This window comes from Nyctereutes procyonoides, unplaced genomic scaffold (genome assembly GCF_905146905.1).
Source record: "Nyctereutes procyonoides isolate TBG_1078 unplaced genomic scaffold, NYPRO_anot_genome, whole genome shotgun sequence".
Lineage (NCBI taxonomy): Eukaryota > Metazoa > Chordata > Mammalia > Carnivora > Canidae > Nyctereutes > Nyctereutes procyonoides.
In genome coordinates, this window is record NW_026575140.1 from 88,373,673 (window position 1) to 88,398,788 (window position 25,116).

At 63.4% G+C, this 25,116-nt stretch overlaps 1 protein-coding gene across 1 annotated transcript in view; it reads right to left on the reverse strand.

Moving 5' to 3' along the window:
• IGSF9B (immunoglobulin superfamily member 9B) overlaps positions 1 to 25,116 on the reverse strand; it is a 46,294-nt gene that overhangs the window by 13,105 nt on the left and 8,073 nt on the right. Inside the window, exons 2-17 of the mRNA XM_055307070.1 lie at positions 22,726 to 22,923; positions 19,775 to 19,921; positions 14,140 to 14,291; positions 13,818 to 13,935; positions 12,607 to 12,748; positions 12,230 to 12,375; positions 9,658 to 9,800; positions 9,267 to 9,407; positions 9,074 to 9,190; positions 8,607 to 8,757; positions 7,474 to 7,585; positions 4,992 to 5,167; positions 3,874 to 4,100; positions 2,573 to 2,657; positions 482 to 643; positions 135 to 180 (exon numbers count right to left, since the gene is read on the reverse strand). Of these exons, the coding sequence (XP_055163045.1) occupies positions 135 to 180; positions 482 to 643; positions 2,573 to 2,657; positions 3,874 to 4,100; positions 4,992 to 5,167; positions 7,474 to 7,585; positions 8,607 to 8,757; positions 9,074 to 9,190; positions 9,267 to 9,407; positions 9,658 to 9,800; positions 12,230 to 12,375; positions 12,607 to 12,748; positions 13,818 to 13,935; positions 14,140 to 14,291; positions 19,775 to 19,921; positions 22,726 to 22,923 (2,263 nt within the window). The remainder of the gene's footprint in view (positions 1 to 134; positions 181 to 481; positions 644 to 2,572; positions 2,658 to 3,873; positions 4,101 to 4,991; positions 5,168 to 7,473; positions 7,586 to 8,606; positions 8,758 to 9,073; positions 9,191 to 9,266; positions 9,408 to 9,657; positions 9,801 to 12,229; positions 12,376 to 12,606; positions 12,749 to 13,817; positions 13,936 to 14,139; positions 14,292 to 19,774; positions 19,922 to 22,725; positions 22,924 to 25,116) is intronic.

Sequence of the window (25,116 nt, forward strand, 5' to 3'; positions counted from 1 at the left end):
CCCTCTGTGCACGTGCAGAGCAGTGGACAGCAAACAGTCTAGACACGCTCATCTGGGGGCCGAGCCGGGCAAACCACCTGCCGGCATCCGCCCTCCACCCTCTGTGCACTCAGCATGACCACGGGGGCACTTACGGAGACTCTAGGCTCTTTCTGCAGTGAGTGATGGACAGTGGAGGATCTACAAGAAAGAAGAAGGGGGAGGAGAGCCCGCTGAGGCCAGGGACCCAAAACTCGCCTCAGGTCCATGGGGCCCGGAGCAGAGCTGCAGACTGCCCTCTCGCGGCCTGGGCCCATCACCCCCTCCCCAGCATCCACCTTCCTTACTCCCTCTTGCCCATCCAGTCCCATTGGCAGTTGTACCCATAAGACCCCATTTCCCTATTGGCAAGGAAGCCCCCGCTCAAGGAGAGCCGCCTCTTCCAACAGGGAGCACTGGGAACCGGGCCAGGCAGAGGAGGGCGGTGGGGGCAGACACCCACCTTTTTTGCGCTTGAGCTTACGCTTGCGCTGCTTGTTGACAAAGCAGGCGGCCAGGGTGCTGAACAGGATGGCAGCTGCCAAGAAGCAGATGGTAGCTACGATTCCAGCCAACACGGGCCGGGCTAGCCCATCATCAGTCAGGTCCGGCTGTGGGAAGATGTCTGCAGGGGGCGAGGAACATGCGTGACTCCCTCCCGCAAGAGCCCCCCCACTCTGACGCCGAGCCCCCAGGCGTCTTCGCTAGCCCCGTGGAACAGACGATGCACAAGTCTAGCACTTGAGGTTTGGAGAGAGGGGGACGGCCGAGGAGAGGGACCGCAGATGGGTGGATAGAAGTCAAGTGACGTCCACAGGGCTTGCGAAAAAGTCACAGCCACGGTGTCTGCATGGTGGGCATGACTCCGACAGTAACATCCGCTTGGCCACGGTGCACACTACCAGACGCCCTCACAGGGGGCACACGGGGCACACGCGCTCATTCTGACGTAAAGACACCGTCTTTACGGACTGGCCAACAGACACAGCCTATCCGGTCTACACCCCTGCTACTCGGCCTCCTGGGGGAGGGGGGATTGCTGCTTCCTGCCATCCCGACAAAATGGGACCCTGGCTGTGAAGGCACCTTGGGAGTCAAATGCCACGGAGGGGAGAAGGGGCTGTGACCAGAGATTCCAAGCCACCGCATCACGGCTGAGCGATTTCTGCAGGGAGAGTTAGCGTGTCCCTGACACCTCGGCTCACAACTCCGGAGCCCGCAGGGACGCTCCACACTAGTCCAACCTCCTCTTACAGGTAAAGAACGGCGGTTCGCTTTGTGCCCAGCTCGTTAGTGACGGAGCCAGGGCTGGACCCCCACCCGCCAGGCCCTACTTCACAGTCGGTGACACCGGAAAGCGCCACTCTTTACATTCTGTGTACGCGGATGTCTTGGGCCAGAGCCAAAACAGCCTGGATCACCCTGACAAGTGGCGTGGGCCGATGGAAAGCTATGAGCCCTTGGGGGTGGGGGGCTGAGATGGGGGCTGAGGCCACTGAGCCCCGGTACATGTCTTCCATTCGGGTGCCAGACATAAAGCCACTGAACACAGAAGAGTCCGCCGATGTAAACCCTTGCGTCTTTTACTGTGGCCTCGGCTGTGAGCCCTGGTCCCTGTTCCGCCCTCGCTCTAGAGTCCCCTCCCTGGAGGGAAGCCAAGACAGGGTACCTCTGTATGGGGAAAAACAAGAAAACACCCTCGGTGCCACAGTGCCTAAGGTGAGGCAGGAGTGATGCCCCTCCGCCCCAGGGCTTGGCCACCGCCTCCCCTGCTTCCCCACATCGGCCTGCCCAGTGCCTCTGGAGCTGTCCTGCTGCACGAGCGCCCTGGCCGAGCCCCTGCCGCCGGCCCCAGGGGTCCTTGGAGGAGCAGCGCCCCCGGAAACGGAGCCCCTGCTTAATCACTAAGTGAAAGCCTCTTCCCATACCGAGGGACCCGCTTGACCGGGCGAGGGAGGGGCTCTGCTAGGTTTCGGGACCCGTAGCAGGAGGAAGATGCGTAGAAGTGGGACCAGGGCCAAGAGAAAGAAAGATAAATGCAGAAAATGCTAGGGAGTTGGCTTTATTTAGCCTGGAAAAAAAAAAAAAAAAAAACAACCTAGGGAGACGAAGGAGTGGAGGAAACAACACCAAACAGCAATTTTCCAAATAAAACCACCATAATTAGAAAGCAGTCTCATCCCAGGCCTTCAGCAAGTATGTGCTGACCTGCGGTCTCTCCAGTTCACCGCCCCAGTCCCTTACAGAGGACGCACTGGCGGAAACAGGGATGTCACAGCAAAGGAACGTGAGCCAGGTCCTTTTCGACTACTACGAGGAGGGGGCTAGCGCCAGTTCCGGCGACGGCTGCCCCGCAGGCAGGGCTGGGCACACAGCTCCAGCAGGGGAGCGCCTGTCCCGTCCTCTGACGGGCTGGAGGGCCTGAAGAAACACTCCAGTCTCAACCAGAGCCCTTGCTCGTTTCCAACTCAGCCTCCCTCCCGGACTAGCTCCCTCACAAGGGACTCCGTGCGGCCCTAAGCCCTCGGCTTATACGAGAGCCGAGCCCACGTACCTGTGCTGGAGACGCCGGCGATGTTGCTGGGCTCGCTGATCAGATCCTGCATGACGGCCAGAACCCGGAATTCGTACCAGGTGTCCTGCAGCCCCGGGGACAAGACTCTAGTCAGCCTGGGACCCCAGGCAGACGCTGACCTACCGCAGACCCTCCCCCAAGGGGGAACAGGTACCCGAAGCCGTGGCAGACTGGAAGTGATGAACAACCAGCTCTCGGGTTACCAAAAAAAAAGAGAAAAAGAAAAAGAAAAAGAAAAAGAAAAAGAAAAAACAAAGTCCTCATTTGCAGCATTTACCAACTTCCATTTCCGTGGTAAAAATACTCCCACTGGGCAGCCCGGGTGGTGCAGTGGTTTAGCGCCGCCTTCAGCCAGGGCCTGATCCTGGAGACCCGGGATTGAGTCCCGTGTTGGGATCCCTGCATGGAGCCTGCTTCTCCCTCTGCCTGTGTCTCTCATGAATAAATTTAAAAAAAAAAAAAATACTCCCACCGCGGTGGATTTCAATCTAGGGCTGTGAGGTTGCGGAAAGCAGAGGTGGAGAGGGATGCACACATGGGCTCTCATGGGCCCCCGGGGGCCGGTTGTACCGCAGAATAAGTGTCCAGGGAAGGAAGACAGAAAGACAGACGAGACTGTCTGTTTCGGGACACCTGGGTGGCTCGGGGGTTGAGCCTCTGCCTTCGGCTCAGGGCAAGATCCCCAGATCTGGGATCAAGTCCCTCATCGGGCTCCCTGCATGGAGCCTGCTTCTCCCTCTGCCTGTGTCTCTGCCTTTCTCTGTGTGTCTCTCATGAATGAATAAATAAAACCTTTAAAAAAAAAGAAAAAAAAAAGACTGTCCGTTTCCATGAAATAAGCTGCTTCCTCCCTCTAGTGAGAGAGAGACACAGCAAAGTTTACAGGGGACCAGCTGCTAAAAAAAAGATAATGCATCTTCCTCCGGGGACTCTAACTTGTTAAAGCAGGGGGCAAAGCAGGAGACAGCCCTTCTGGGAAACCCTTTGCCCAGCGCGTGTCAGAGTCCGGCAAGGAGCGGAGGTCGACGTCCAGGGTCACAGGTGGGGCTCCTCACCTGCCCTGCGTGGCCCCAGCTCACATCCGTGTGTGGGAAAAGCCCTCAAGGCAATATAAGTCTCTGTGGCCACACAATGGCCCTGAGCCTGCAGGGCCTGAGGATCCCAGACCTCGGCAGCAGATCGGAGTGTGGGAGGCAGCACACCTGCCTTGGTCACTGGAAACTTTTGGTGCCTCCAGGCTCACGTCACTTTCGGAATTTGGGAAAAGCCAGGCCCCTCACCTGCGACAAATCCTTGGCAAAGAAGTCTCCCTCGGTGCCCGGGATGGCAGCGTCCAGCGTCTCCCAGTGCTCCCCGACGCGGTACTCCATGATGTAGCGGTCGATGGGGAAGCTGTGGTTGGCAGGGGGCAGCCAGGACAGGAGCACGCCCTGCTGGGTCCGGTTGGCTGTGAGGCACCTCGGTGGGGTAACCAGCACCAGGGGTTCTGGAGTTGTGACAGGGAATGCTGCAGCGGGGGGAGACACAGAGGGTACGTGGCAGGGCCTGCAGGGCCAGGCACCCCCGCCTCCCCGCACACCGCCAGGCCGCGGCCCCATGGCGAGGGCCACACGCCCACGTGGGGGTCGTTTCAGACACGAGGCTCACACAGCAAGAACCCTCAACACCCACGGAAGCGGCCCCGTGATCCACGCACATAGAGGAGAGAACACAGTTCCTCGAAAGGACGGGGGGGGGGATAAAAAAAACACGCCAACTAACGGGAAGGGGGGGAAGGCGGAGGACTTGAATGTTTGAATGTGATCCTCTAAACAACGTGGCATCTTTATGAGGACACTGAGCATCGCATCCCGCGACCTCCTCTAAGGAGGCCGGGGCCCCCGTCCCAGGGCTCGCTGCCCGCCCTCAGCCACCCTCTCAGCCCCGGGAGGGAACCAAGGGCCAGGGAGGAAGGCTGCAGAGCGGGGCCGAGCGTCCCATCAGAGCCACAGGCCCTGGAGGCAGCAGAGGCCCCGGGGCAGGCCGGAGGGGCGCCCCCGTTCGCACGGCATGGATGGAGCCCCGGGGCCCATGGAGGACCAGGAGTCGACGGCAAGAACCGGCCACACGCCCGCCAGCAAGTGAGGCCAAGGCCAGAGGAAGGAATCGGGGAGGGCAGACGGAGGAGCGCCTCCAAGCCTACCCTGCAAAGCCACGGGACGCTGCAAAGCCCCGGCCTGGCGAGGAAGGACAAATGCTAAGCCTCTTCCCAACGGGAATCCGGCCCCGAGCGCTGGGACGGGGGACAAGGCATCCGGGCCGGGGCAAGCCCCGCACAACGGCACAGAGCACGCGGTCGGCAGGGGCCCACCCGGCTCCCCCGGGAAGCCCCCGCGGCCGCGCAGCCTGCGGCCCTCACCTAAAGTGTTCACAGTGACCACCTCACTGAAGGCGCTCGTTCCCAGCTTGTTCTGGGCCAGGACGCTGAACTGGTAGGCTGTCTCGGGCTCCAGCGCGTCCACCAGCAGCCAGCTGGGTCCCAGCGGCACGGGCAAAGACAGCCAGTCGTGCGGCCCAAACTGCGCCCGCTTCATCCTGGCCGAAAGAAAGAGAGAGGATCGGGGACGAGGGGGTGGGGTGGGTCACACTGGAGACACAGGCGCGCGTGCAAGGTCCTCCAGGAGGCGGCGGCGGACAGACCTGGCCTCCCGGGGCGTCGGCACGGAGACGGGTGCCGACCAAGGCGGGGTGACCTACCCAACGTGGCCGTGCCAGTCCCAGAACGCAGGTGGCCAGCCACGGCCGGTACCACCGCTACGAACGGGACCCTTAGGTATACGTGGCGCTCAAGGCCCCGGTCCAAGTAGCAAGTGCATCTGGGGATAGCGTAGCCCCCGAGCACCACCCTGAGAGTGGCTCTGCCTCGGGAGGGTCCGGGCTCCGGGAGCAAGGCAGGGGCCATCGTTGGACAGTGAGCGGCAGCAACCCAGGGGAAGAACCACCCCCCGTCCCCCGGGGCAGCCCATGCTGGGGCGTCAGGGAAGCCAGACGGCTCCCCGGCCCCCAAGCAGGTTTGAGTCATCTGAGGAAGCCGAGGGCGTGTGACGAAAATAAGCAGGGGTTTCCCCTCAGCGAGCACGAGGATCCTTCAGGCTTTAACGGTTAGAACTCACCATGGGGGGGGGGGGCAGCACGGAGACGCCCTGGGGCAAGGGTGAGGCCTTGCTGCAGACCTTGCTGCAGACCCCTCACCCCACCCGGCTCGGCCGCGGCCTGTGTGCAGTTGCAGTGCCCCGGCCTTGCCACGGGGAGGAGACATCACCCCGCGGGACCCGGCCCTGGCCGGCCTCGTCCAGTGTCCCTGCGCCCCCTGAGGCCCAAGGCCGAGCCCCAAGCCGCCGCCTGGTAGACGCCCCCCCCCCCCGCAGGCTCTCCCCCCCCCGCAAGGAAGGGCTCACCACCCTGGATGCTGAGGCAGCAGAAAGCACAGCCGAGAAAGGTGTGCCAAACGTCTGAGTCAGTCCCAGGAGTCAGAGCCACTCAGGGAGGTGGGGAGGCGACCTCCCCCACTTCACAACCGCCCGGCCCCCCCACCCCTGCCCCCCGCACCAAAGCAAGTGAGCGGAGTGTAACAGAGCGGTGCAGATGAGCAGCAGCGTGGAGCAGGACCGCAAGCAGTGAGGGAAACCCCGTCTACGCCCACACCTGCCACTTGGCTGTCCCCAGACACGGCTCGGCCTGGCCAAACGCCCTGCCCTGGACACTCAGCCACCTGGCCTCACCGCGATGCTTGCAGGGCCACCTGCGGGGTTGTGCCCCCCGCCGCCCCCGCCCCCTGCCTCAGGAGGAGCAGAGGTAAATGTGGGAGGATGTTCTGGCTGCAACTCACAGAGCCCCCCACACTCCCCCCCGGAGGCCCAGGGAGCCCGCCCATCCAGAGCTCGGGCCCCTGGGAAGCTCGGGGCACGGGCCCCGTGTTTGATGGCGGGAGACGGGGCAGCTCCCCGGCTGTCGAGAAGCACATCGAGGGCCCTCCCTGAACGTCCCTGCGTTGCCCTCTGCAGGGGTGTCTCCTCCGGAGGCTCCCAGGCTCCGGGTGAGCCTGACTACGCGTACACCCCCAGATGAGGCAGGTCTGAAAGGAGGATGTGAGCGGACCCATCCTCCTGCTCGGCGGTGTCCCACGCTGCGGGGACCGGTCCCCAGCTCAGGACAGGGAGGGAATTCCATGGGGATAGGGAAGGAGCTCAGCTACGGGTCCCCCTCTCCACCCCTGCGGTGCCCCCCGGCCTCAGACCGACCTCAGCCTGATTTGTGAATCTCTGAGATTCCCTAACCTACCCCCGAGGTTCGGGCAAAGATCTCCCATCGCTACATCCGGCCAACTGAGCAGGAGAGACATAAACACAGATAGAGACACAGGGTCCTGGAGGAAAGGAGATGCTGAAGACCAGGCCAGAAGGCAAGCACCACTTCCAAAGGGTTCCTGGAACCCCTGGGGAAGCCACGGCATGACAATTAGAGTCCACGCCTCCTGCCGGGCTGTTTCACAACACCCTTGAAGATCCGGAGTCTCCTCCAGACTCCAGAGGGCAGAGGAACCTCAAAGGAGCATGATCCAAGGACACAAAAGCTGGGAAGGAGCAGCAGAGGCCGGTGGTCACGTCGGGCCACAAGCTAAACTGGCGTCCCAAACCTTCCAGGCCGGAAGGCAGAGAGGGCCCGGAGTCCCCGAGACCTAGTCACCGCGTCCACGCACCTCGCGGCCGGGAGGCCTAGCAGGCCAAGAACCATCTCCTCCTAACGTCTACCCCCCCCCCGGGGGGGCTGCCTGAAGTTGGGGGTCGGGGAGGGAGAAGCAGAGAGCAAAGCATGCGGGGGTGACTCACAGAGGTCCGTACCAAACTGAGAATGTCTGCTCGAATCCTCCATCATAGCCTGGCTCCCAGGACACGTTGGCAGTTGTCATGGAGACCTGGACCCGGACACTGCCCGGGGCATGGGGGCTGGTGCCTGGAGACCAAGCGGAGTCCTCTCAGACCGAAACGAGCTGGGCCCAGCGAGCCGGGCCGCAGCGGCACTGCGTGGTGGCGAGGGCAGTGCCCAAGGGGGGCGCTCGGGGCCCTCGGGGACCCCGGAGGAGCTGACGCCCGCGCAGCAGGGCTGCGGCAGGAAACCCGCCCCGTGCCTCCCGGAGCACTTGGCCTGAGCGAAGGGAACCCGGAACCTGCGTCACCCCGGGCCGAAGTCCTGGGCTCCCCCCGAGCACACACTCTCCCCGGAGCTCACAGGCAAAGCCAGAAAGCCCCCGACCCGCCAGGTCGTCGGGCCCCACGAGAGCCACACGCCACCCGACCGCCGGCGTGACAGGCCGCGCAACACGACTGTTAAGAGCTTCCCGCCTGTGCGTCCTGAGCCCGCGCTGCCCGGCAGTGTGTGCCGAGGTGTGCGACCCACGCCAGGCCCGGGCCCTACGGGGTGCACCGGGCTATCCGCTCTCGCCTCGGGTTATAGGGGACAGGCACCACCGGGTACAGGGCCTGAGACAGCGGCAATGCCTGCAGCCTTGGCCTCGGTTGGCGCCACCGCCTCTCCGCCCACAGGCGGCTACATGTGGATGCGGCAGCACCAGGAACCTCCACGCTGGGCCCTCCCAAGACCCCTCCCGGGCTCTGGACACAGACCCCCAGCATCTGCTCCTGCCCACGCATGTGCCTCGGTCTGCCTGGGGGTGTTGCTGGGGGCATCTCGCCCGAGGAAGATCCCCCAGGACAGGCCCCCTGGCCCCTTCCCTCAGGCAGCATCTAGAGGGCTAGGGCTGCACGTGGCAGGCTCCCGGTTCCGAGGCGGGCCGATTCAGGAGAGACGCCCAGAGCAGGCAACCGTGCGCAGCACCCAGAGCAGGTGACTGTGCACAGCACCCAGAGCGGGCAGACTGTGCGCAGCACCCAGAGCAGGCGACTGTGACAGCACCCAGAGTGGGCAACCGTGTGCAGCACCCAGACCGCAGCCCTCCTGCCCGCAGCCCCCGTACCGATGACAGTCAGGTGGGTACTGGCAGTGATGCTGGTGACCACGTTGGTGGCGATGCACTCCCACTCCCCGTGGTCCTCCTTACTCAGGGCTCGAAACTGGAGGCTCCCGCTGGGCAGGGCGTTGTGCTTGCTTCTGCTGGGCTTCCCTACCTTGGCCAACAAGGGGGCAGGAGGAAGGCAGGGCAGGGCACCAGAGGAGGAACCAGGTCAGCAGGGAGGAAGAGAAGCCACCCACATGTCAGAGGCCAGAGGAGCGAGGGGCACCCCAAGTCTCAGCCCACCCCCGCTGCCCCTCCCGCAGGGGGCCCACCCCGCTCCTCTGCACCCCACCTTCTCCCAGCAGAGCTGCTACCAGGCCCCGCAACCTGCTCCTCCCCCCCTCCCCCCACCAAGCCCCGTCCCCTCCTCTCCCCCTCACTGCCCCCCGCCGCTGCCCCACTTCCTAGGCTCCAGAACCCGGGGGTACCTTTCTCCACGTGATGACGGGGAAGGGGTCCCCCGCGGCAGCGCAGGGAATGAGCAGCTCCCGGCCAGCCTCCTGCCGATATTCCCAGCCTGGTAGCACCGTAAAATACGGGGGGTCCTAGGGAGGACACGGCCACCTCGTGATGCCCAGCGCTTGGGGCGCCCACTCCACGGCCGCTCAGCCCCGGACTCACCTTCAGGACAAGCCGCGCGGGAGCAGACTGGCCCATGGTCCCCAGGGTGTTGTAAGGCACACAGGTGTAAGTGCCAAGGGCCTCCTCTGTGGCCTCCTCAATCCGAATGGAGCCATCCTCCATCAGGGTCCAGCCCAGGTTCTGCCCAAGCAGACAGCACAGTGGGGAGCCAGGGTCAGGGCAGGGGCTCCGGCCGGCCGGGCCGGGCAGAACAGCAGCCAGCCTGGGCCAGGGGCTCAGGCCCCGCAGACCGCCCCCCCCCAAGCAGCTTTGCACCCCCAGAGGTGGGGTGGGGAGTGCAGGAGCCCGGGCAGGGAACCGGACCCTCAGGGGCAGCCTCGGCCATCGGGAGGCGCGCGGCGCTGGGACCCCACGGGCATCCCTCTAGCACCTTCTCGACCTGCAGCGGGCGGCCATCCTTGTTCCACTTGACCACGGTGGCTGGCGGCTCTGCGTCCACAGGGCAGCGGATGTAGCCGTGAATTCCCACGGGCACGTAGATGACAGGGGGCATGTTGAGGACGCGGGCTGGGTCTGCAGGGCGACAATGTGGGGTGAGACACGAGGGCACGAGGACATGCAGGAGCAAGGATCCCAGGCAGCGGCCAGGGCCCCGCGCACCCCGACCTGGGGGCCACACGGACGGCGCACCTCCCAGGGCCTGCCACCCCCCACCCCCACCCCTACCCCCACCCCCTTCCCTGTCCAGTGAGCACTGCGTGTGTCCCCAGTGCTCCCAACAGGGCCAGTTGCCAGCCACCACGAGGGACAAGACGGATGCCCCATGGGCCGTGCAGGCTGCCCGCCGCCGGCGTCCCCCACGAGTCCTGTTTCCAGTCGGGAGGCCCCGGAGCTTGCCCCAGCCAGACGCTCCTCCGATGCTCCTGGCACAGCAAGGGCTCCCGAGGCTCCTCCCCCGGACCCCAAACTCCAAGTGGGCAGTTGACCGCACCCCCCAGCAGCGGCTCCTCGACCTGGGCTCGGGGTCCTCTGACCTCTCCGACCTCTCCGACCTCTCCATCCACGCCCTAAGCCGAAGAGGAGTGTCACCCTAGGCACCAGGTGCTGCGAGGCGGGACCAGTGGTGCTTCTTTTCTCTCTTCTCCACAGTGCTCGCTGTCCAAACCCCACCCCAGCCTCAGTTTCCCCTCCATGCGGTTGGGATGCAGAATCGACCTCGGCGGCCACAGATGAAAAGTCCCCGGGAGAAGAGCGCGCGGCGCTTCCTGTGATGTGGGTGACTCATCACCTTTCCACTCTTCCCCCAACGTCCCCCGAGGGCTACCAGGGAGAAAGATCCAGAACTTCCCGTGAGGCGGTGAGGATGAATGAGCACTCGGAGCTCTTCAGAGAACAGCATTACATAAATACCAGGCCGAGGTGTATATTTAGACACAGCTTCCTACTTTTGTATGTAGGGGTTTTTCTTCCTCCAAGATCTTCAAAAGGTTTATGAATGGGAAATCCTCTGAACAACCACTTTTTAGCAGAAATAAAGATCCTTGTCTCACCCACCTGAAACCTCGCCCCTCCCCCCATCCCGGATTCTCCTTGGAGGCAAAAAGGAGGTAAAAAGGGACACACGGGAGCGGGAGATGGCACCAGGGGGACACGGGGAGGCATGGGGAGGGCACGGCAGCCCACGGCTTCCCCCGCGGGGCTTCCTCCCGCCTGGACTCATCTTCCTCCGGAGGCCGCCCCTCGGGTCTCTGCTCCTGCAGGTGGGCCCGTCCCTTCCCAGGCCCCTTCACAAAGGCCCAGCCCAGTGCAGGGCACTGGCGAAGTCGCGTGTGAACCGTGTTCCTGACTGCAGGTCTGGGCGGGACCGGCCCGACGTCCCGGTCATGTCACATTGCTTCTTGGGCCTCAGGGTCCTCGACGCCCGGGGACTCGGGTCGTCGCGCGCCGAGAGCCTGTCCGCTGCTGATGACGGCGACGGCAGGGGCGGCACGGGGATGCCTTGGCCCGCGCGGCCAGAACCGCCGCATGGATACCGACACGGCGACTGTGTGCAGTGAGCGGCAGAGCAGGGCTCGCAGGCCAGCCCGGCCCCGATGCCACGGCGCCCACTCACGGGACAGTCACCGGCCAGCCGTGCAAGAGGCCTCGGGAGACCCACCCCGCGGCCTGGGGTCTCCGCTGTGGTGCTCGCTCGCAGCTCGGTGCTGGCCCGGCCGCCCCTGTCGCCCTGCCCGGGCGTGCCCTTGGGGGCGAGCCGCAGTCCCGCGTCCCGCACCAGCCCTCACGCGATGGGGAGCCTATCGCCCTGTCACAGTGACAGGACCATCCTCAAACCAAAGGAAGTCATTAAGCCTCATCGCTCGTCCTCCTCTCTCCGTCTCACCACCGCTTGCCAGGGGGTGGGAAGGCACGGACAACGCTGACGGATTCAAGATGAGCAACTGAATTATTGTGCTTTTCCACAAAAGCCCTCGGCTGTGCTGGCGTGAGGGGCGGCCCATCCATTTGGATCCCTGGCAGCTCCGGAGAAGAGCGAGTGGAGAGCCAAGGGCGAGCCGGGTGTCAGTGGCCCCGGGCCCAGTCGCCCCAGGAGACGGTCTGCCCCCTCCTCCCCAAACGCCCATCCGCGGCAGGGGACGCGCGGGGCTGGCGGGAAGCCTAAGCCAACACCACGTGCACCTGCCCTCCCTCGCACACCTGAGGGGAGAAGCGCCAGACAGCATCTCGCTCAGGGTCTGGGGGGAGGGTGGGCCAGTCGCCGGCGCAGGCACGACCACTCGGGTCTGCCCATCCTGGAGCCCCCACGGAGCCCGGCTCACAGGGCATCCTCGGCCCGGCCAGAGCTACCCTCCCTCGGCCCAGCAGCCCGGGCCTCCGTCTCCCCCTGCGTCCCGTCAGGCCTCCGCCCCACCCCGTCCAGTGACCCTCGCTCTCGAGGGTGCCCATGGGGCCGGCCTCTTCGGGAACCCCACCATATGTGGCCGCCGCCCGTCCCTACTCACACTGCACAGTTAGGTACGCTGAGGCAGAGGGGGAGCGCCCCAGGCTGTTGCTGGGGACGCATGTGTACTTCCCGGCATCCTCAGGCTTCACCCGGAAGATGATCAGGGTCCCGTCGATCAAGATCCGCACTCTCAACTTCAGGTCGCTGCGAACACACAAGGAGACAAGCAGGGGCGGGTCGGCACGGAGGAGAGAGGATCCCCCCTGAGCCAGTGGGGCCAGGCCTCAGGGGCGGGGGGGGGGGGGGGGGGGCAGGGCCGGCCACCCCGCTGCAGGCTCCCCGTGCCCCAGGGCCTCTGTGGCCGCCCCGCTCAGAGGCCCCGCCCCTGGGAGGCCGGGTGGCTGGGGACCCCACAGGGCAGGGCAGCTCGCTCACTTCTGGAAGTAGACGTTCTCATCCTGCCAGTACCAGGTGTAGGTGAGGTTGCCGGGGTACGCCTCTGCCCGGCAGGTGAGCAGCGCATCTTGGGAGATGTTGACCGTGATATTCTCAGGAGGCGAAACGATGAACGGAGGCCCTGGGGGGGGGGCCCGGACAGGAAACAAACGGGACCTTACGTGGTGCAGGAGGGGAGAGCGACAGCTCTGAGGCCTCCCAGCGGGGCCCGCGGGGCCTCAGGACAGGGTGTCTGGACCCCGGAGAGGGAGCTGTCGTGGAGATGCCCCCCTATCGGCCGCCAGGGCTTAGGTTCTCAGTCTCCTGACAGACCCGACAGATGCAAAGGTCCTGGGGCAGGGTCACGACATGCCCCCCCACCCCCCCCTGCAACCAGCTGCAGGCCCCTGCCCGGGCACACCTGCACCGCCGCCAGGCACGTGGCCTCCGTAAAACCCAGGCTCCCAGACCGGCCATCCGACCCCCCACGCCCCGGCCTGCCCTCCAGAACCCGAGCAGGGGACTCGCAGGAGGGCAAAGGCCACTCCTCTCAGTCCTAAGCAAGGATCTGGCCTCTGAAGCAGTGAAGACACTGGTGCCGCTTAGCAGCCGGAGCTCAGGGGGGCAGATGGGGGGAGAGGCAGGGGCAAGCGGAGTCAAGATGGGGGGAGACCCCAGGCCTCCTGGTGTTGGCCGCGTCCTGAGGGGGCGGCTCTCCTGGCAGCAGAGGGACCTGGGTGGCACTGCCAGTCGGGAGACAGAGAGGACCCGGCCCCAGCAGCCCTGGCGGTCCAGCCATCCTCCCCAGCGCCTGAATCCACCTCTTGGGGGGCACACAGCGACATCCCAGGGCTGACCGTGCGGACCCCGGCTCTGCCCACACCCTCGGTACTGTCCAAACACCTGGGGTCTGTCTAGATTTACGGACGCCATCACCCATGGGTGGGAGCCTGAGGGATGCCCCCTCCCCCGGGAAGAGCGAGGCACAGCAGGACACTATGTGGACAGATGGGGAAACCCAAAACCCACCCGACACGGTGCCACCTGCCGCGAGCTGCACGACAGTCAGGGGAAGCCCGCCCCGGTCTCCACGGGCTGCCCACCTCTCCAGCCACCCCAGCCGTGCCCTGGGGAAACCCCGGTGCACCTCAGATGGGCCGGGAGGCCCTGCAAAAGGTCTGGGGCACGGAGAGGAGAGAAAGCGCTCTCACCTTGGACAAGCAGGTGGGTGGTGTGGACGGCCTCCCCCTGGATGCTATATGCACGACAGGTGTAGGCACCTCTGTCCTCTCTGCTGACCGACGTCACCGTCAGGCTGCCATCACTCACCTGGGGCCAAGGGGAGACGGAGCTCAGTACCCCCCGTGGGGCCCCAGCGACGCCAGTCCCAGGTGGGCATGGAGCACTGGGGGCACACGGAGCCAGGCACCTCCTGCCCCTCTCCCTCCAAGCACACAGGTCACGGGAAGTGGGAGGTCGCCATGGAGGGAGGGTCGGGGTGAAGGAAGGGTGAGCCAGGAGGACCACGCTTACCTGGTATTTCCCACTAGCACCTAGGAGTGTCCCCTCCTTGAGCCAGGTGACTATGGGCTTGGGGTTCCCAAAAGCTGTGCAGGTCATGGTCACACTGCCACCCTCCTTGGCCTCGATGTACTGGGGGGGTGTTTCCGTGAAGGTGGGAGGGGCTGCAGAGAGACGCAGGGTGGCGCTAGCCCGGCACTGCACCGTGTGCCCACGTGAGTCTTACACAGGGAGGCAAGACCCAAAGTCTAAAGTGCGCCTGGTGGGGTGCACATTGCTGACCTTCGCCGGGCCTACTGGGCTGATGCGCAGCCCCCAGGGGTTTGCTGAGCCTCTGTGCCCCGCACGGACAGGAGCTCTCGCGCAGCCTGCGCACACCAGCTCCATCCTCCCTGGTCCTCCCCCGGTCCCCCCTGACATGCCCACGGCCCCCCCACCCCCACCCCCGGCCAGGCCCCACTTCCACGGCACCTGCTATCTGAGCTCCCCCTGGGCCCACAGCGACCGCTGGCCTGGCTGCTGTGGGGGATCCCGTGAGCATCCTGCACGCTCCTCCCTTCCCGCTCCTCCCTTCCCAGCATCCTCCCAACATCCAGCAGAAAGACGCCCCGTCTGCAGGCAACTCCCTTCTGAGCGCTCTCCAGAGTTTGCACCTGGTCCCCCCACCTCCACCTGCGCAGACTGGAGCTTAGACCAAAGTTCCACCCGGTTCGGATACGCACCCGCAGCCGTCACAGCCTCAGCTCGTCCGTGCGAGCTGACTGGAGAGTCAACCGGGTCCACGTCCCCTGTGGACCAGCAGGAGGCCCCACCGGGGACCCCAGCCCTGGGGCCCGGGCCAGGCGGGGGCGGCATGAGTGCAGCTCATCTTGAGGTCAAGCCCCAGTTAAAGTGCTCGCCCCACTGGTGGGGTAGCCGGCACGTTACTCCCGGCCCCCCCAGGGCTCTACCTACGTGGGGCCCTCCAGGATCGAGGGAGGAATAAGAGACAAAGTATGTGAAAGGCATCTCCCCACGTCAGCAGGCGTGGAAGGCTGGCTCTCCCGCCATCACTCTCACAGTACCACCTCCCCGGACACCTGAGACCTCTGGGATGCTCAGGCACTGTGGCCTCTCCAGAGAACCAGCCGGAGTGCCTGAGACTGGGTCCCGCCGCCCCTCACTCACCCACCCGTCCGCTACCGCGTACCCCCTTCCCTGCGCGTCAGCCCACCCGCCATCCTGGTCTTCCTACCACAGGGCCTTGGCCTCTGCTGTCCTGTCTGTACCTAGACCTCACTCCTCTGGTTCAGGCAAATCTTTGCTAGAATGCCATCTCTGCCTTACGTGCGTGACCCAGCTTCCAGCATTCTCCACCCCCTTGGACTCCTTAATTCTCCTTAAAGCCACGATCATGTACTGTCCCTGAGAACAAAGAGCTTTTCTGTCCATCTCACTGTACGCCCGGCTTCCAGCACAGTTCCTAGCACGTAAGAGAGCACCCGGCAAACGCGTGTTGAAGGGACGGACGGACGAAGCGTACACGCAGACACACACCTACCTACAGACCACGCACGTTCAAACCCATAAAACCTCCCAGGGGCCAGACTGTGACAAGACCACTTTCTTCAGTCACTTCCAGCGCCCTTGGCTCAGCGTGGGCACGCGGGGGCACGCGGGGGCACGCAGGGGCTCCAGGGCTCGGGGGCGGGCGTGGATACTGAGTGAATCAAGCATCCTTCATCTCGCACAAAACTCACACAACGGTTGCCCTTCAAGTGCATCAATCCTCATCCAACGTCTAATCTAATAAAAATGATGGCAAACAGCCTTCCTGATCCTGACAAAGGGATTCAGGAATCTCAGCTCCCAGGCCTCTCCTCCTGCCCTGGAACATGTGCATCTCCAACAGAGCCCCTCTTGCCAAGCCTGCCCCTCAAAATACGGTTAATACAGTCACAGCCTCTATTACCTCCAGTGTCAAGCTTAAAAGAAAAGACAATAAATTAAATTACGTCCTGAAGCGACAAATTAATTACTAATTACATAATTACTTTATTATTTAGGTGCTAATCAGGAAAGTACTTTGAACAATCTCGAGTTTTCAGGAAAATAATGGTTTGACTCTCGATTATTTACAGAATTAGGTGTTAGCATGCCAGCTGCATTTCCAGGCTTAATTCTTTTTTTACAAGTGCCCTGTAATTAATAGTGCAGGTTAGAAATAGGCTGGCCTTTCCTCCAAGTAATTCACCAACCTAAAGCAAGACTTGGCTTGGGCTTTTGGGGTATTTTCTATGTGATAAAGGCATAATTGGGTTTGTTTCCACCCAACTGGTCTTCGGGAAAACACAGACGGAGAATGAGACCATTTGTAATTCTAATTTCTCACGGGCCTTTCATTTTCCAGAGGTGATCTCCGTCAGAAAATGCCTGACACTGAGCATTCTGGTTTGGAAGCAACGGCGTGTGGGCAGTACAGGCTCTCTCCGCGCATAAAGGAAATATTCGCCCTCAGAACTCGGGATGGAGGAGGGGGATGAAGGGAGAGAGCTCTCACCTCAAAGGTCCGTGTTGTGTTCTCCCCGTTTGGGATCTGGGCTCCTGGTAAGGGAAGGCGTCCCAGGGTGAGCGGGCCCTGGTCCTGGCGCCTGCGACAGAGGGCGCCACGTCCTTAGCCTTTCCGCCGACACCTCCCTGGGAACAGCCTGGCCGCCTTCCCGGAGTACCGACTCCCTGCCTCTGGGCTTCCAGGCACACTGTTCCCTTTGCCTGGAACGCCACTCTGCACCTGCCAGCCCTGAGCTGGGTAAGTCCGCTCCCCAGTCCGTTCTCCACAAGGGCCCCCTCAAGGAACCAAGGCCCTGCGGCAACTGTGCGCGGCCTTCCGGGTCTGGGTTCCGCCCACCCCACTGCTGTATCCCCACAGCCTGCCACAGGAGAAACACTCAAGGGGTGCGTGTGTGTGCATCTATGCATGGGCATGTACGTGCATGTGAGTGTGCGTGTGTGCACATGCATGTGCATCTGCATGGCCGTGTGTGTACGTGTGCATCTGTGCGTGGGCATGTGTGCGCATGTGTGCATATGTGTGGGCATGTGTGCACACGTGTGAGCGCATGGGCATGTGCGTGTGTGCACGTGCGCATCTGTGGGTGGGTGGGTGTGCACACGTGCGGATATATGCATGGGCGTGTGCACACATGTGTGAGCACATGTGCGTGTGTACATGTGCATCTGAGTGTGCGCATGGGTGTGCATGCACACGTGTGAGCACATGTGCGTGTGTGTACGTGTGCATCTGTGTGTGCACGTGGGTGTGTGCAGTCCTGTATGAGCGCATGTGCATGTGTACGTCTGCATCTGTGCGTGGGTGTGTGTGCGTGCGAGTGTGCATGTGTCTGTGCATGAACGTGTATGCACACACATGTGTGTACGTGTCCATCTGTGCATGGGTGTGTGCATGGGCCTGCATATGTGTGTACATGCAAGTGTGCATGTGGGTGTGTAAGTGCATGTGCATCTGTGCATGGGCATGTGTATACGCATGTGCACACATGTGTTGCGTGCATCTATGTGTGGGCGTGTGTGCACGCATGTGTGTGCATGTGTGCATATGTGCCACGGGTGTGTGCGCACATGCATGTGTGTGCGCGTACATCTGTGCGTGGGCGTGTGTGCATTACTTCATTTCATTACGAGACAAAGAGCACTGCAGCCCCGTGTCCAGGCCCAGGTGTGCGGGTCACTCACGCCAACCCCAAAAGCCAGGATCCAGGTTGCGCCCCACGGCGTAAGTACCGGCACCGCGAGCACCCTCACGCTACCGCAGGCCTCTGCACGGTCCACGCTGAGGACCTGCCTGTGCGACGGCCTCCCGGCCTCGACGTGCTCCTCTGAGGTCCTCGCTTCCCTGTCCCGAGGAGGAGGAGGGCCAGCGTCGGCCCCACAGGCAACTCGCAGCCCAGACGCGGCGCAAGACGGTCCCGTCCTCCCGCCGCCTCTGCAGACGGCCGCCTGCCATCACCTGGCTCTCGCTCCGTGCCCTGGACCCAACCTTCTCGGGTCCCGGCCCACGCTCGTCCCCCCCAGAGCAATCAGGAATCCTCCAAGAACCGACTTCCGCGCAGGCGAACCCAGACGGGCCGGGAACACGATGCGCAACTTCCAGCTAAATTCTACTTCCCAGGCGTGGGAGTGCCTCCCTGCCACGGCCACGACCCAGGTGGCTGACCAGGTGGCTGAGGACGCTGCGGGGACGGGACACAGGCAAGAGAAAGGGCATGGAGATCCAGCCCAGCGCGGGAGGGGCACGAGAGCCTCGGGATTCGACGTGGGGCCTCTTGGCGCGGCGTTCAGTCAGTGAAGCTTTTAGCAACAGATTTACCTTCCTAATTATGTTTTGCTTGGGCTAATATTAAGATGAGTTTTCATTCTCAGCACACACAACAGCTGGCATCAAAAGGAGGTGACTCAAACGCTTGCTGTGTGGTGGGGACAGCGCACCAAAGACTTAAAATAAGCCTCCGATCAGTCGCAGGCGCCGGACAGGAGCCAAGTGCACCCCGTGGACCGGGCAGTCCGGATCAGCCCTGGGCCTCCGGCGCCCAGCCACGTCCCGTCCTCCCGGGCCCCCAAGAGGCTGCCCCTCCCGGGAGCACGGCCCGAGCCCACGCGCCAGGGCACACGGGGCCACCCCTCGGGGCAGACAGACACGGCGAGAAGCTTCCGGGCCAGGAGCGACAGCAATCTCTCTCCCACCCACGGCGCCGACAGTCACAGACACCAAACCCAGAAGGACCCAAGCTGTGTGTGGCACATCCACAGCACACATGCCACTTCTCCAGATTTCTCTGCACGGTTCCAGCTTCTTCTGGCTCCTCCAGAGTATCTCCGCCCAAGGGAGGACTCCCAGGGACACACAAGACTCCCCACGTGGGGACACGCAAGGGCCCAGCACCTGCTGGGGTCACAGCCTCAGACCCAGGCCCCCGCCCACCCCCGCCCACAGCAGGGCCAGGCTCGGGGCCAGGCCGCGGGCGCCCCCGCAAAGCACTTTGCTGCCTTTGTCCAAACACTCGAAAAGCACCGTCAACACACAGCGGATCCACTTCGTGGGCTCCATAAACGCGGGGCACCGGCAAGCTGGGGACACTCCGCAGGATTCCTAGTTTCCTAGACGGCAAACCCGGACGAGCAGGGACCGCGTCCAGGCTGCGTCACCCTCGTTCCCCCAGCGCCTTGTGCATGCTAGCGCACAGCAGACGCTCACCACGTGTCGCTCACATGAACATACTGAACAAGGAACCAAAATAGTAACCTGGGAAGGAACCCTGTCGTGTTGGGACCCCAGGAATGCCACTAGCGCGGGAAGGTACCCCTGGGCTGGCAAGGTCTCCCCGAGCCGCATCCCCCGCTCCCTCCAAGGACGCCCACCTGCAGCAAGCCCATCCTGTGCCCGAGGAGCTGCCCATCCTGTGCACCCCATGGGCCCCAGAGGCCCCAGGAGACCCCCGAGGGGGCAGGCGGTGGGAGCTGCTGACCAGGGCCCAGCCCCGCCGACTCGTCTCCGCAGCAGGGACAGAAGAGTCGGGAAACAGGCCTCCCCTGACCGCGCCCCCCATCCCGGCCCCAGCCCGCGTGGCCCCAGGAAGCGGCCTGGACGCACCGTTGATGGTGAGGTGGACCCAGCTGCCGTTGTGGAAGGTGTCATACTGCTGGTCCAGCATGAGCACTTTGCACTCGTACCAGCCCTGGTCCTCAGAGCGAACCTGCTCCAGCCGCAGGGAGGCTTTATCGTGAAGGCTGGCCCGGCCTGCGGGACAGGGACAGGGACAGGACGGGCCGTCACGGCGCCGCCAGCAGACCCTCAGGGAGTGGCTGGCACCCCCCCGGTGGCAGGGGGCACAGGAGACGGCGCACCGCCTTGCCTGGGGCCCTCGTCCTGCCTCCTTGCCTCCCCCCGACGGCCTGGTCCCTCACCCCGTCCTGGGCCCTCACCCCATCCTGGTCCTTCCCCCCCCATCCTCCTCCCTTACCCCGTCCTCCTCCCTCACACTGTCCTGGTCCCTCACCCCATCCTGGTCCTTCCACACACACACCCCCCCCCCCCCGGTCCTCCTCCCTCACCCCGTCCTGGTCCTTCACCTCAACCTCCTCCCTCACCCCATCCTGGTCCTTCCCCCCCCCATCCTCCTCCCTTACCCCGTCCTCCTCCCTCACACTGTCCTGGTCCCTCACCCCATCCTGGTCCTTCCACACACCCCCTGGTCCTCCTCCCTCACCCCATCCTGGTCCTTCACCCCAACTTCCTCCCTCACCCCCGTCCTGGTCCTTCACCTCAACCTCCTCCCTCACCCCATCCTGGTCCTTCCCCCCCCCATCCTCCTCCCTTACCCCGTCCTCCTCCCTCACACTGTCCTGGTCCCTCACCCCATCCTGGTCCTTCCACACACCCCCTGGTCCTCCTCCCTCACCCCATCCTGGTCCTTCACCCCAACTTCCTCCCTCACCCCCGTCCTGGTCCTTCACCTCAACCTCCTCCCTCACCCCGTCCTGGGCCCTCACCCCATCCTCTGCCCTCCACCCTGTCCTCCGCCCTCCACTCGTCCTCGTCCTTCACCCTGTTTTCGGGCCTCCCCCGGCCTCCGCCCTCACCCCACCCATCTCAACACTGCCAATCCACTCAAAAACCAGAGTCAAAACCAACCACGGCCAGAGCGAGACAGAGAGAGCGCGCGGTGGGCCTCGAGGGAGGACGGGGTAAAGGGAAGTAGATGTAGAAGCAAGGCCCTGCCATCTCCCTGCCTTCCTTTAGCATCCCAGCACTCCCAGCACTCGTGCGCACACACACACACACGCATGCTCACAGCTCACACTCACATGCTCTCACACACAGGCTCACAACACTCACACTCAGGCACACATGCTCACACATACACACTTGCACACCTCATGCTCACTCAGACACACGCTCACACTCACACCTCATGGTCACACTCAGGCTCACATGCACACACACGCACTCACACACATCCAGCACTTGCACACACACTCAACACTCATGCTCTCACACACTCACACTTACATATGCTCACAACCTAGCACTCATGCACACACATGCTCACACACATGCTCCCACTCACTCACACTCACACACTGATGCTCACACACACATGCTCTCACACTGCTTACTCAGGTGCACAGCACTCACACACTCATGCTCACAACATTCACATGCTCACACTCATGCTCACACTCACAGTCATGCTCACACTCACATTCACACACTAATGGTCACACACATGCTCAGGACACACGTGCTCTCACACTGCTCAATCAAGTGCACGACATTCACGCTCACACACACTCATGCTCCCACTCACTCATGCTCACATGCTCACACGCTGATGCTCACACACACGCTCACGACACACATGTTCCCACACCACTCACTCACACACACACGCTCACACATTCGCACGCTCACACACTCATGCTCACACCCACATACACTCAGGTTCACGTGCTCAGGCTCAGGCCCTGTGCTCTCCTCGCCGGTAGACTGGCACACAGACGCTGGCAGTGACTCCCGGAGAGGCCCCCGCTGGCAGGAAGAGCCCGAGCAAGACACCCCGGGACAGGACAGGACAGGACAGGAGGCTGGTGCAGAGGGGCCAGAGGGCGGGTGCGCCGCCACCAGGGATGCGGGATGGGGCGCCCGGCCTGAGGGCATGAGGGCTCACGCCGAGGGAGGGAGAGCAAAGTGTCAGCCACGGGGCCGCCTGGCCCAGGGCACAGGGCTGTGCCTCGGCCCCTCCTGCGCACAGCTGCCCAGCAGCCTGGCACGTGTTCCCGCTGTCCTCTCCCACTGTCCCGCTGTCCTGCACTCCCGCTCTCCGCTCTCCCGCTCTCCTGCTCTCCTACTGTCCTGCTCTCCCGCTGTCCTACTATACCGCGCTCCCGCAGTCCCACTGTCCTGCTCTCCCGCTCTCCACTGTCCTGCTGTCCCATTCTCCCACTGTCCCGCTCTCCACTGTCCCGCTCTCCGCTGTCCCTATCCCACTCTCCCACTGTCCTATTCTCTCGCTGACCCGCTCTCCACTGTCCCGCTCTCTCTGTCCCGCTCTCCAGCTGTCCCTGTCCTGCTCTCCCACTGTCCCTCTGTCCCGCTGTCCCTCTGTTCTGCTCTCCCGCTGTCCCACTCTCCCACTGTCCCGCTGTCCCGCACTCCTGCTGTCCCTCTGTTCTGCTCTCCCGCTGTCCCTCTCTCCCACTGTCCCGCTGTCCCTCTCTCCTACTATCCCTCTGTCCCACTGCCCTGGTGCAGCCTTCCCTCCGCCCCCCCCCATCTGCGGCCCCTCCTCCCTCAACTCCCACTTAATGAAAACCTACTGAAGCCCAAAGGAGGGCATGGAAGAGGCAGGGACTACGGGGAACAGGTAACACACCAGTCAGGAAACGATGAGCGGCCACAGAGAGGAAGGCTGGAGAAGCCTCGACCGCAACAGTGACCGCGACGGTGACCGCGATCATGACCGTGACAACTGTGACCACGACCGCAAGGGCAGGCAGGCCGTGGCTGAGCCAGGAGTGGGCACACAGCAGCCCAGCCCTTACCTGCATACTCAGGATCCACGTGGGGTGGGTAGTAGCCAAACTTGATGAAGATAGGGATGGGCACCCCAAACTTGAACCACTCCACGACATAGGGCGGGGGCTGGCCCGTCACGGGGTGAATCACGTCGCATCGCAGGACGACGCCCTCGCCGGCTCTCGCGGTCACAAACTCAGGTTCTTCTCGCAGGCCGTGGGCAACTGCGGGTGGCACAGGGAATGCACAAGGGAGGTGGGCGGAGGTCCCGCTCCAGCAGCCCCCGCCATGTCCCAGGCCCTCTAGCCTCCACCCCTCCCCACGGCCCCAGGCCACCCCCTTAAGAGCTCTGTCACCCCCCAGAGGGTCCCAGTGCCCCCGAACCCTCTCACCCCCCTCTGTTCACACCTCTGGGGGCCCTGGAGCCCCGGGCACCCATGAACCTGATGGGTGGAAGGAGAGAGGAAGAGGAAGAAGCGGTTCCATCCAGTCGTGCAAGCCAAATCCTCCCTCCGCAGTCCCGAGGAGCACAGCCATGACCATGTCCCCCCACCCCACCCCCCAGCCCCCCGACAGTTCTCAGGACTCTGGCTACTGAGGAAGTGGAGGGGCCGCAGCCTGGGCCGCAGGGGGTAGATACTCGCAGGAGGCTTCCCACCAGAGCCTGGTAGGAGCTGCAGAGCCAGCCTCCTCCCACGCCCCACCCCCAGCTCAGCCCGAGGAGGTTCGCAGCACAAAACACGAGTACTCCACCCAGGAGCGGGGAATCCCGAGCCAGCCGGCTCAGGCTGCTGTGGCAACCCCCAGGGAAAAGCCCGCAGGCCTGACCGGCCTCTCCGGGCCCCTCCTCCCTTGCCTCACTGGCACCTGCTGTGGAGAGGGGCGCAGGAGCGGCCTCCAGCCCTCCAACTGCCGAGCCCAGCATCCCCAGCAGGCAGGCAGGATGCTGGGGACGGTGCGGGGACACTGGGACTGCTGCGCCTGCCTGCTCAGGGGAGATCATCCCACCTCTGGCAGATGACCAAACACACAGCTGGCAAGGGTGTGTCCCCCCCACCCTGCAGCAGGAGGCAGAGTGGAGGACCCAGCCCCGGCCTGAGCTGGAGGACACGGAGGACAGGTCAGCTCAGGCATGGCTCCTCCCGCCTGGCGGCCCCTGGCAACCACACCTGAGCCCCCACAGGAGGCGTGCCACCCCCACTTCAGCCCAAAACTGCTCCCTCCCACACGAGGACTCGGTGCTCACAAAGTCACCTTGTCCAGCTGGTTTCCCAGGGAAAGGGACGGCCCTGGAGAGGCTCTCGGGCCCCTTCCCCACACTACCCACCACTGCTGGGCCTAGGCCTCGGCTCAACCCGCGACTCGCCTCCCCCCAGCCCAGCTCCGGGCAGCACCACGGACAGCAGCTGCGCCACTGCGGCGCCAAGCCCAGAGCTGAGGGCCTCTGGCGGGGGGAAGGGCTCCGGCCCTCAGTCCCTGTGGTGGGGCCTCTGCACTGACTCTTACTGCATCTCTGACCCCCATGTGTCCCTGTCTCCTGTCGTCTCTGGCTTTCCTTCATGTCTCTGTGTCTCTGGTCCTGCTGTGCATCTGTCTCTCTGACTCTTCCCAGGTCCCTCTCTCCCCTGCTCCTTCTCTGGGTCTCTATGTGCTGCTCTGTCTCTCTTCAGGTCTCTGTGTCTCTGTCTTTTCCTCTTAGCTCCCACCCTGTGTGAATTCTTCTATACTGGTCTGTCTTTCTCGGTTTTCATGTCTCTATCAGTGTGTGGTGTGTGTGTGTGTGTGTGTGTGTTGTGTTAGGGGAAATATGTGGATTTCCTGTCCCTCTGCACCGGGGAGGGATTTTGCCTGATTTTCTGTGGAGGGACCTCCGTGTGCTTGGGTTGCTATGTTTGCATCCCGCTCCGTGGCTGCCTACATGTTGTCTGTTCATCTCTGTGTCTCTCCTTCTCTCCCTTCCCATCCCCCTCTCCCTCTCCTCCCGAAGTTGCAGAAGGAGGAGGAGGCGGCAAGCTCTTCTAGAAGCTGATTGGCTACTGGTGACATCACTGTTTTCTAGAGAAAGAGCTAAGATCACAGAGTATTTTTGGAGCAGAGCACAGTGTTGCACTCACCTGCCTTAGGCCCAGCAGGTTTCCCAACTCCCCCCACCCCCAACCTTGCTTCAGGCTAGGTTTGAATTCCAGCCCCTCGGGGAAAGCAAGGAGAGGGCTCAGCTGCCGCAGGCCCCTCCCCCACAACCCCAGGGGCACCCAGAAGGGGGCAGAGCCTGCCTCCCCGCCTCTAGGAGCACAAAGGCTGATCCTGGACCCAGAAGGACAGAGCAGACGGCAGGCACCAGGAGCCAGCAGGGGGAGCCGTGTGTGTGTGCACGGGGGAGTGTATGTGTGTGCATGATGCATATGTGAGCTCTTGGC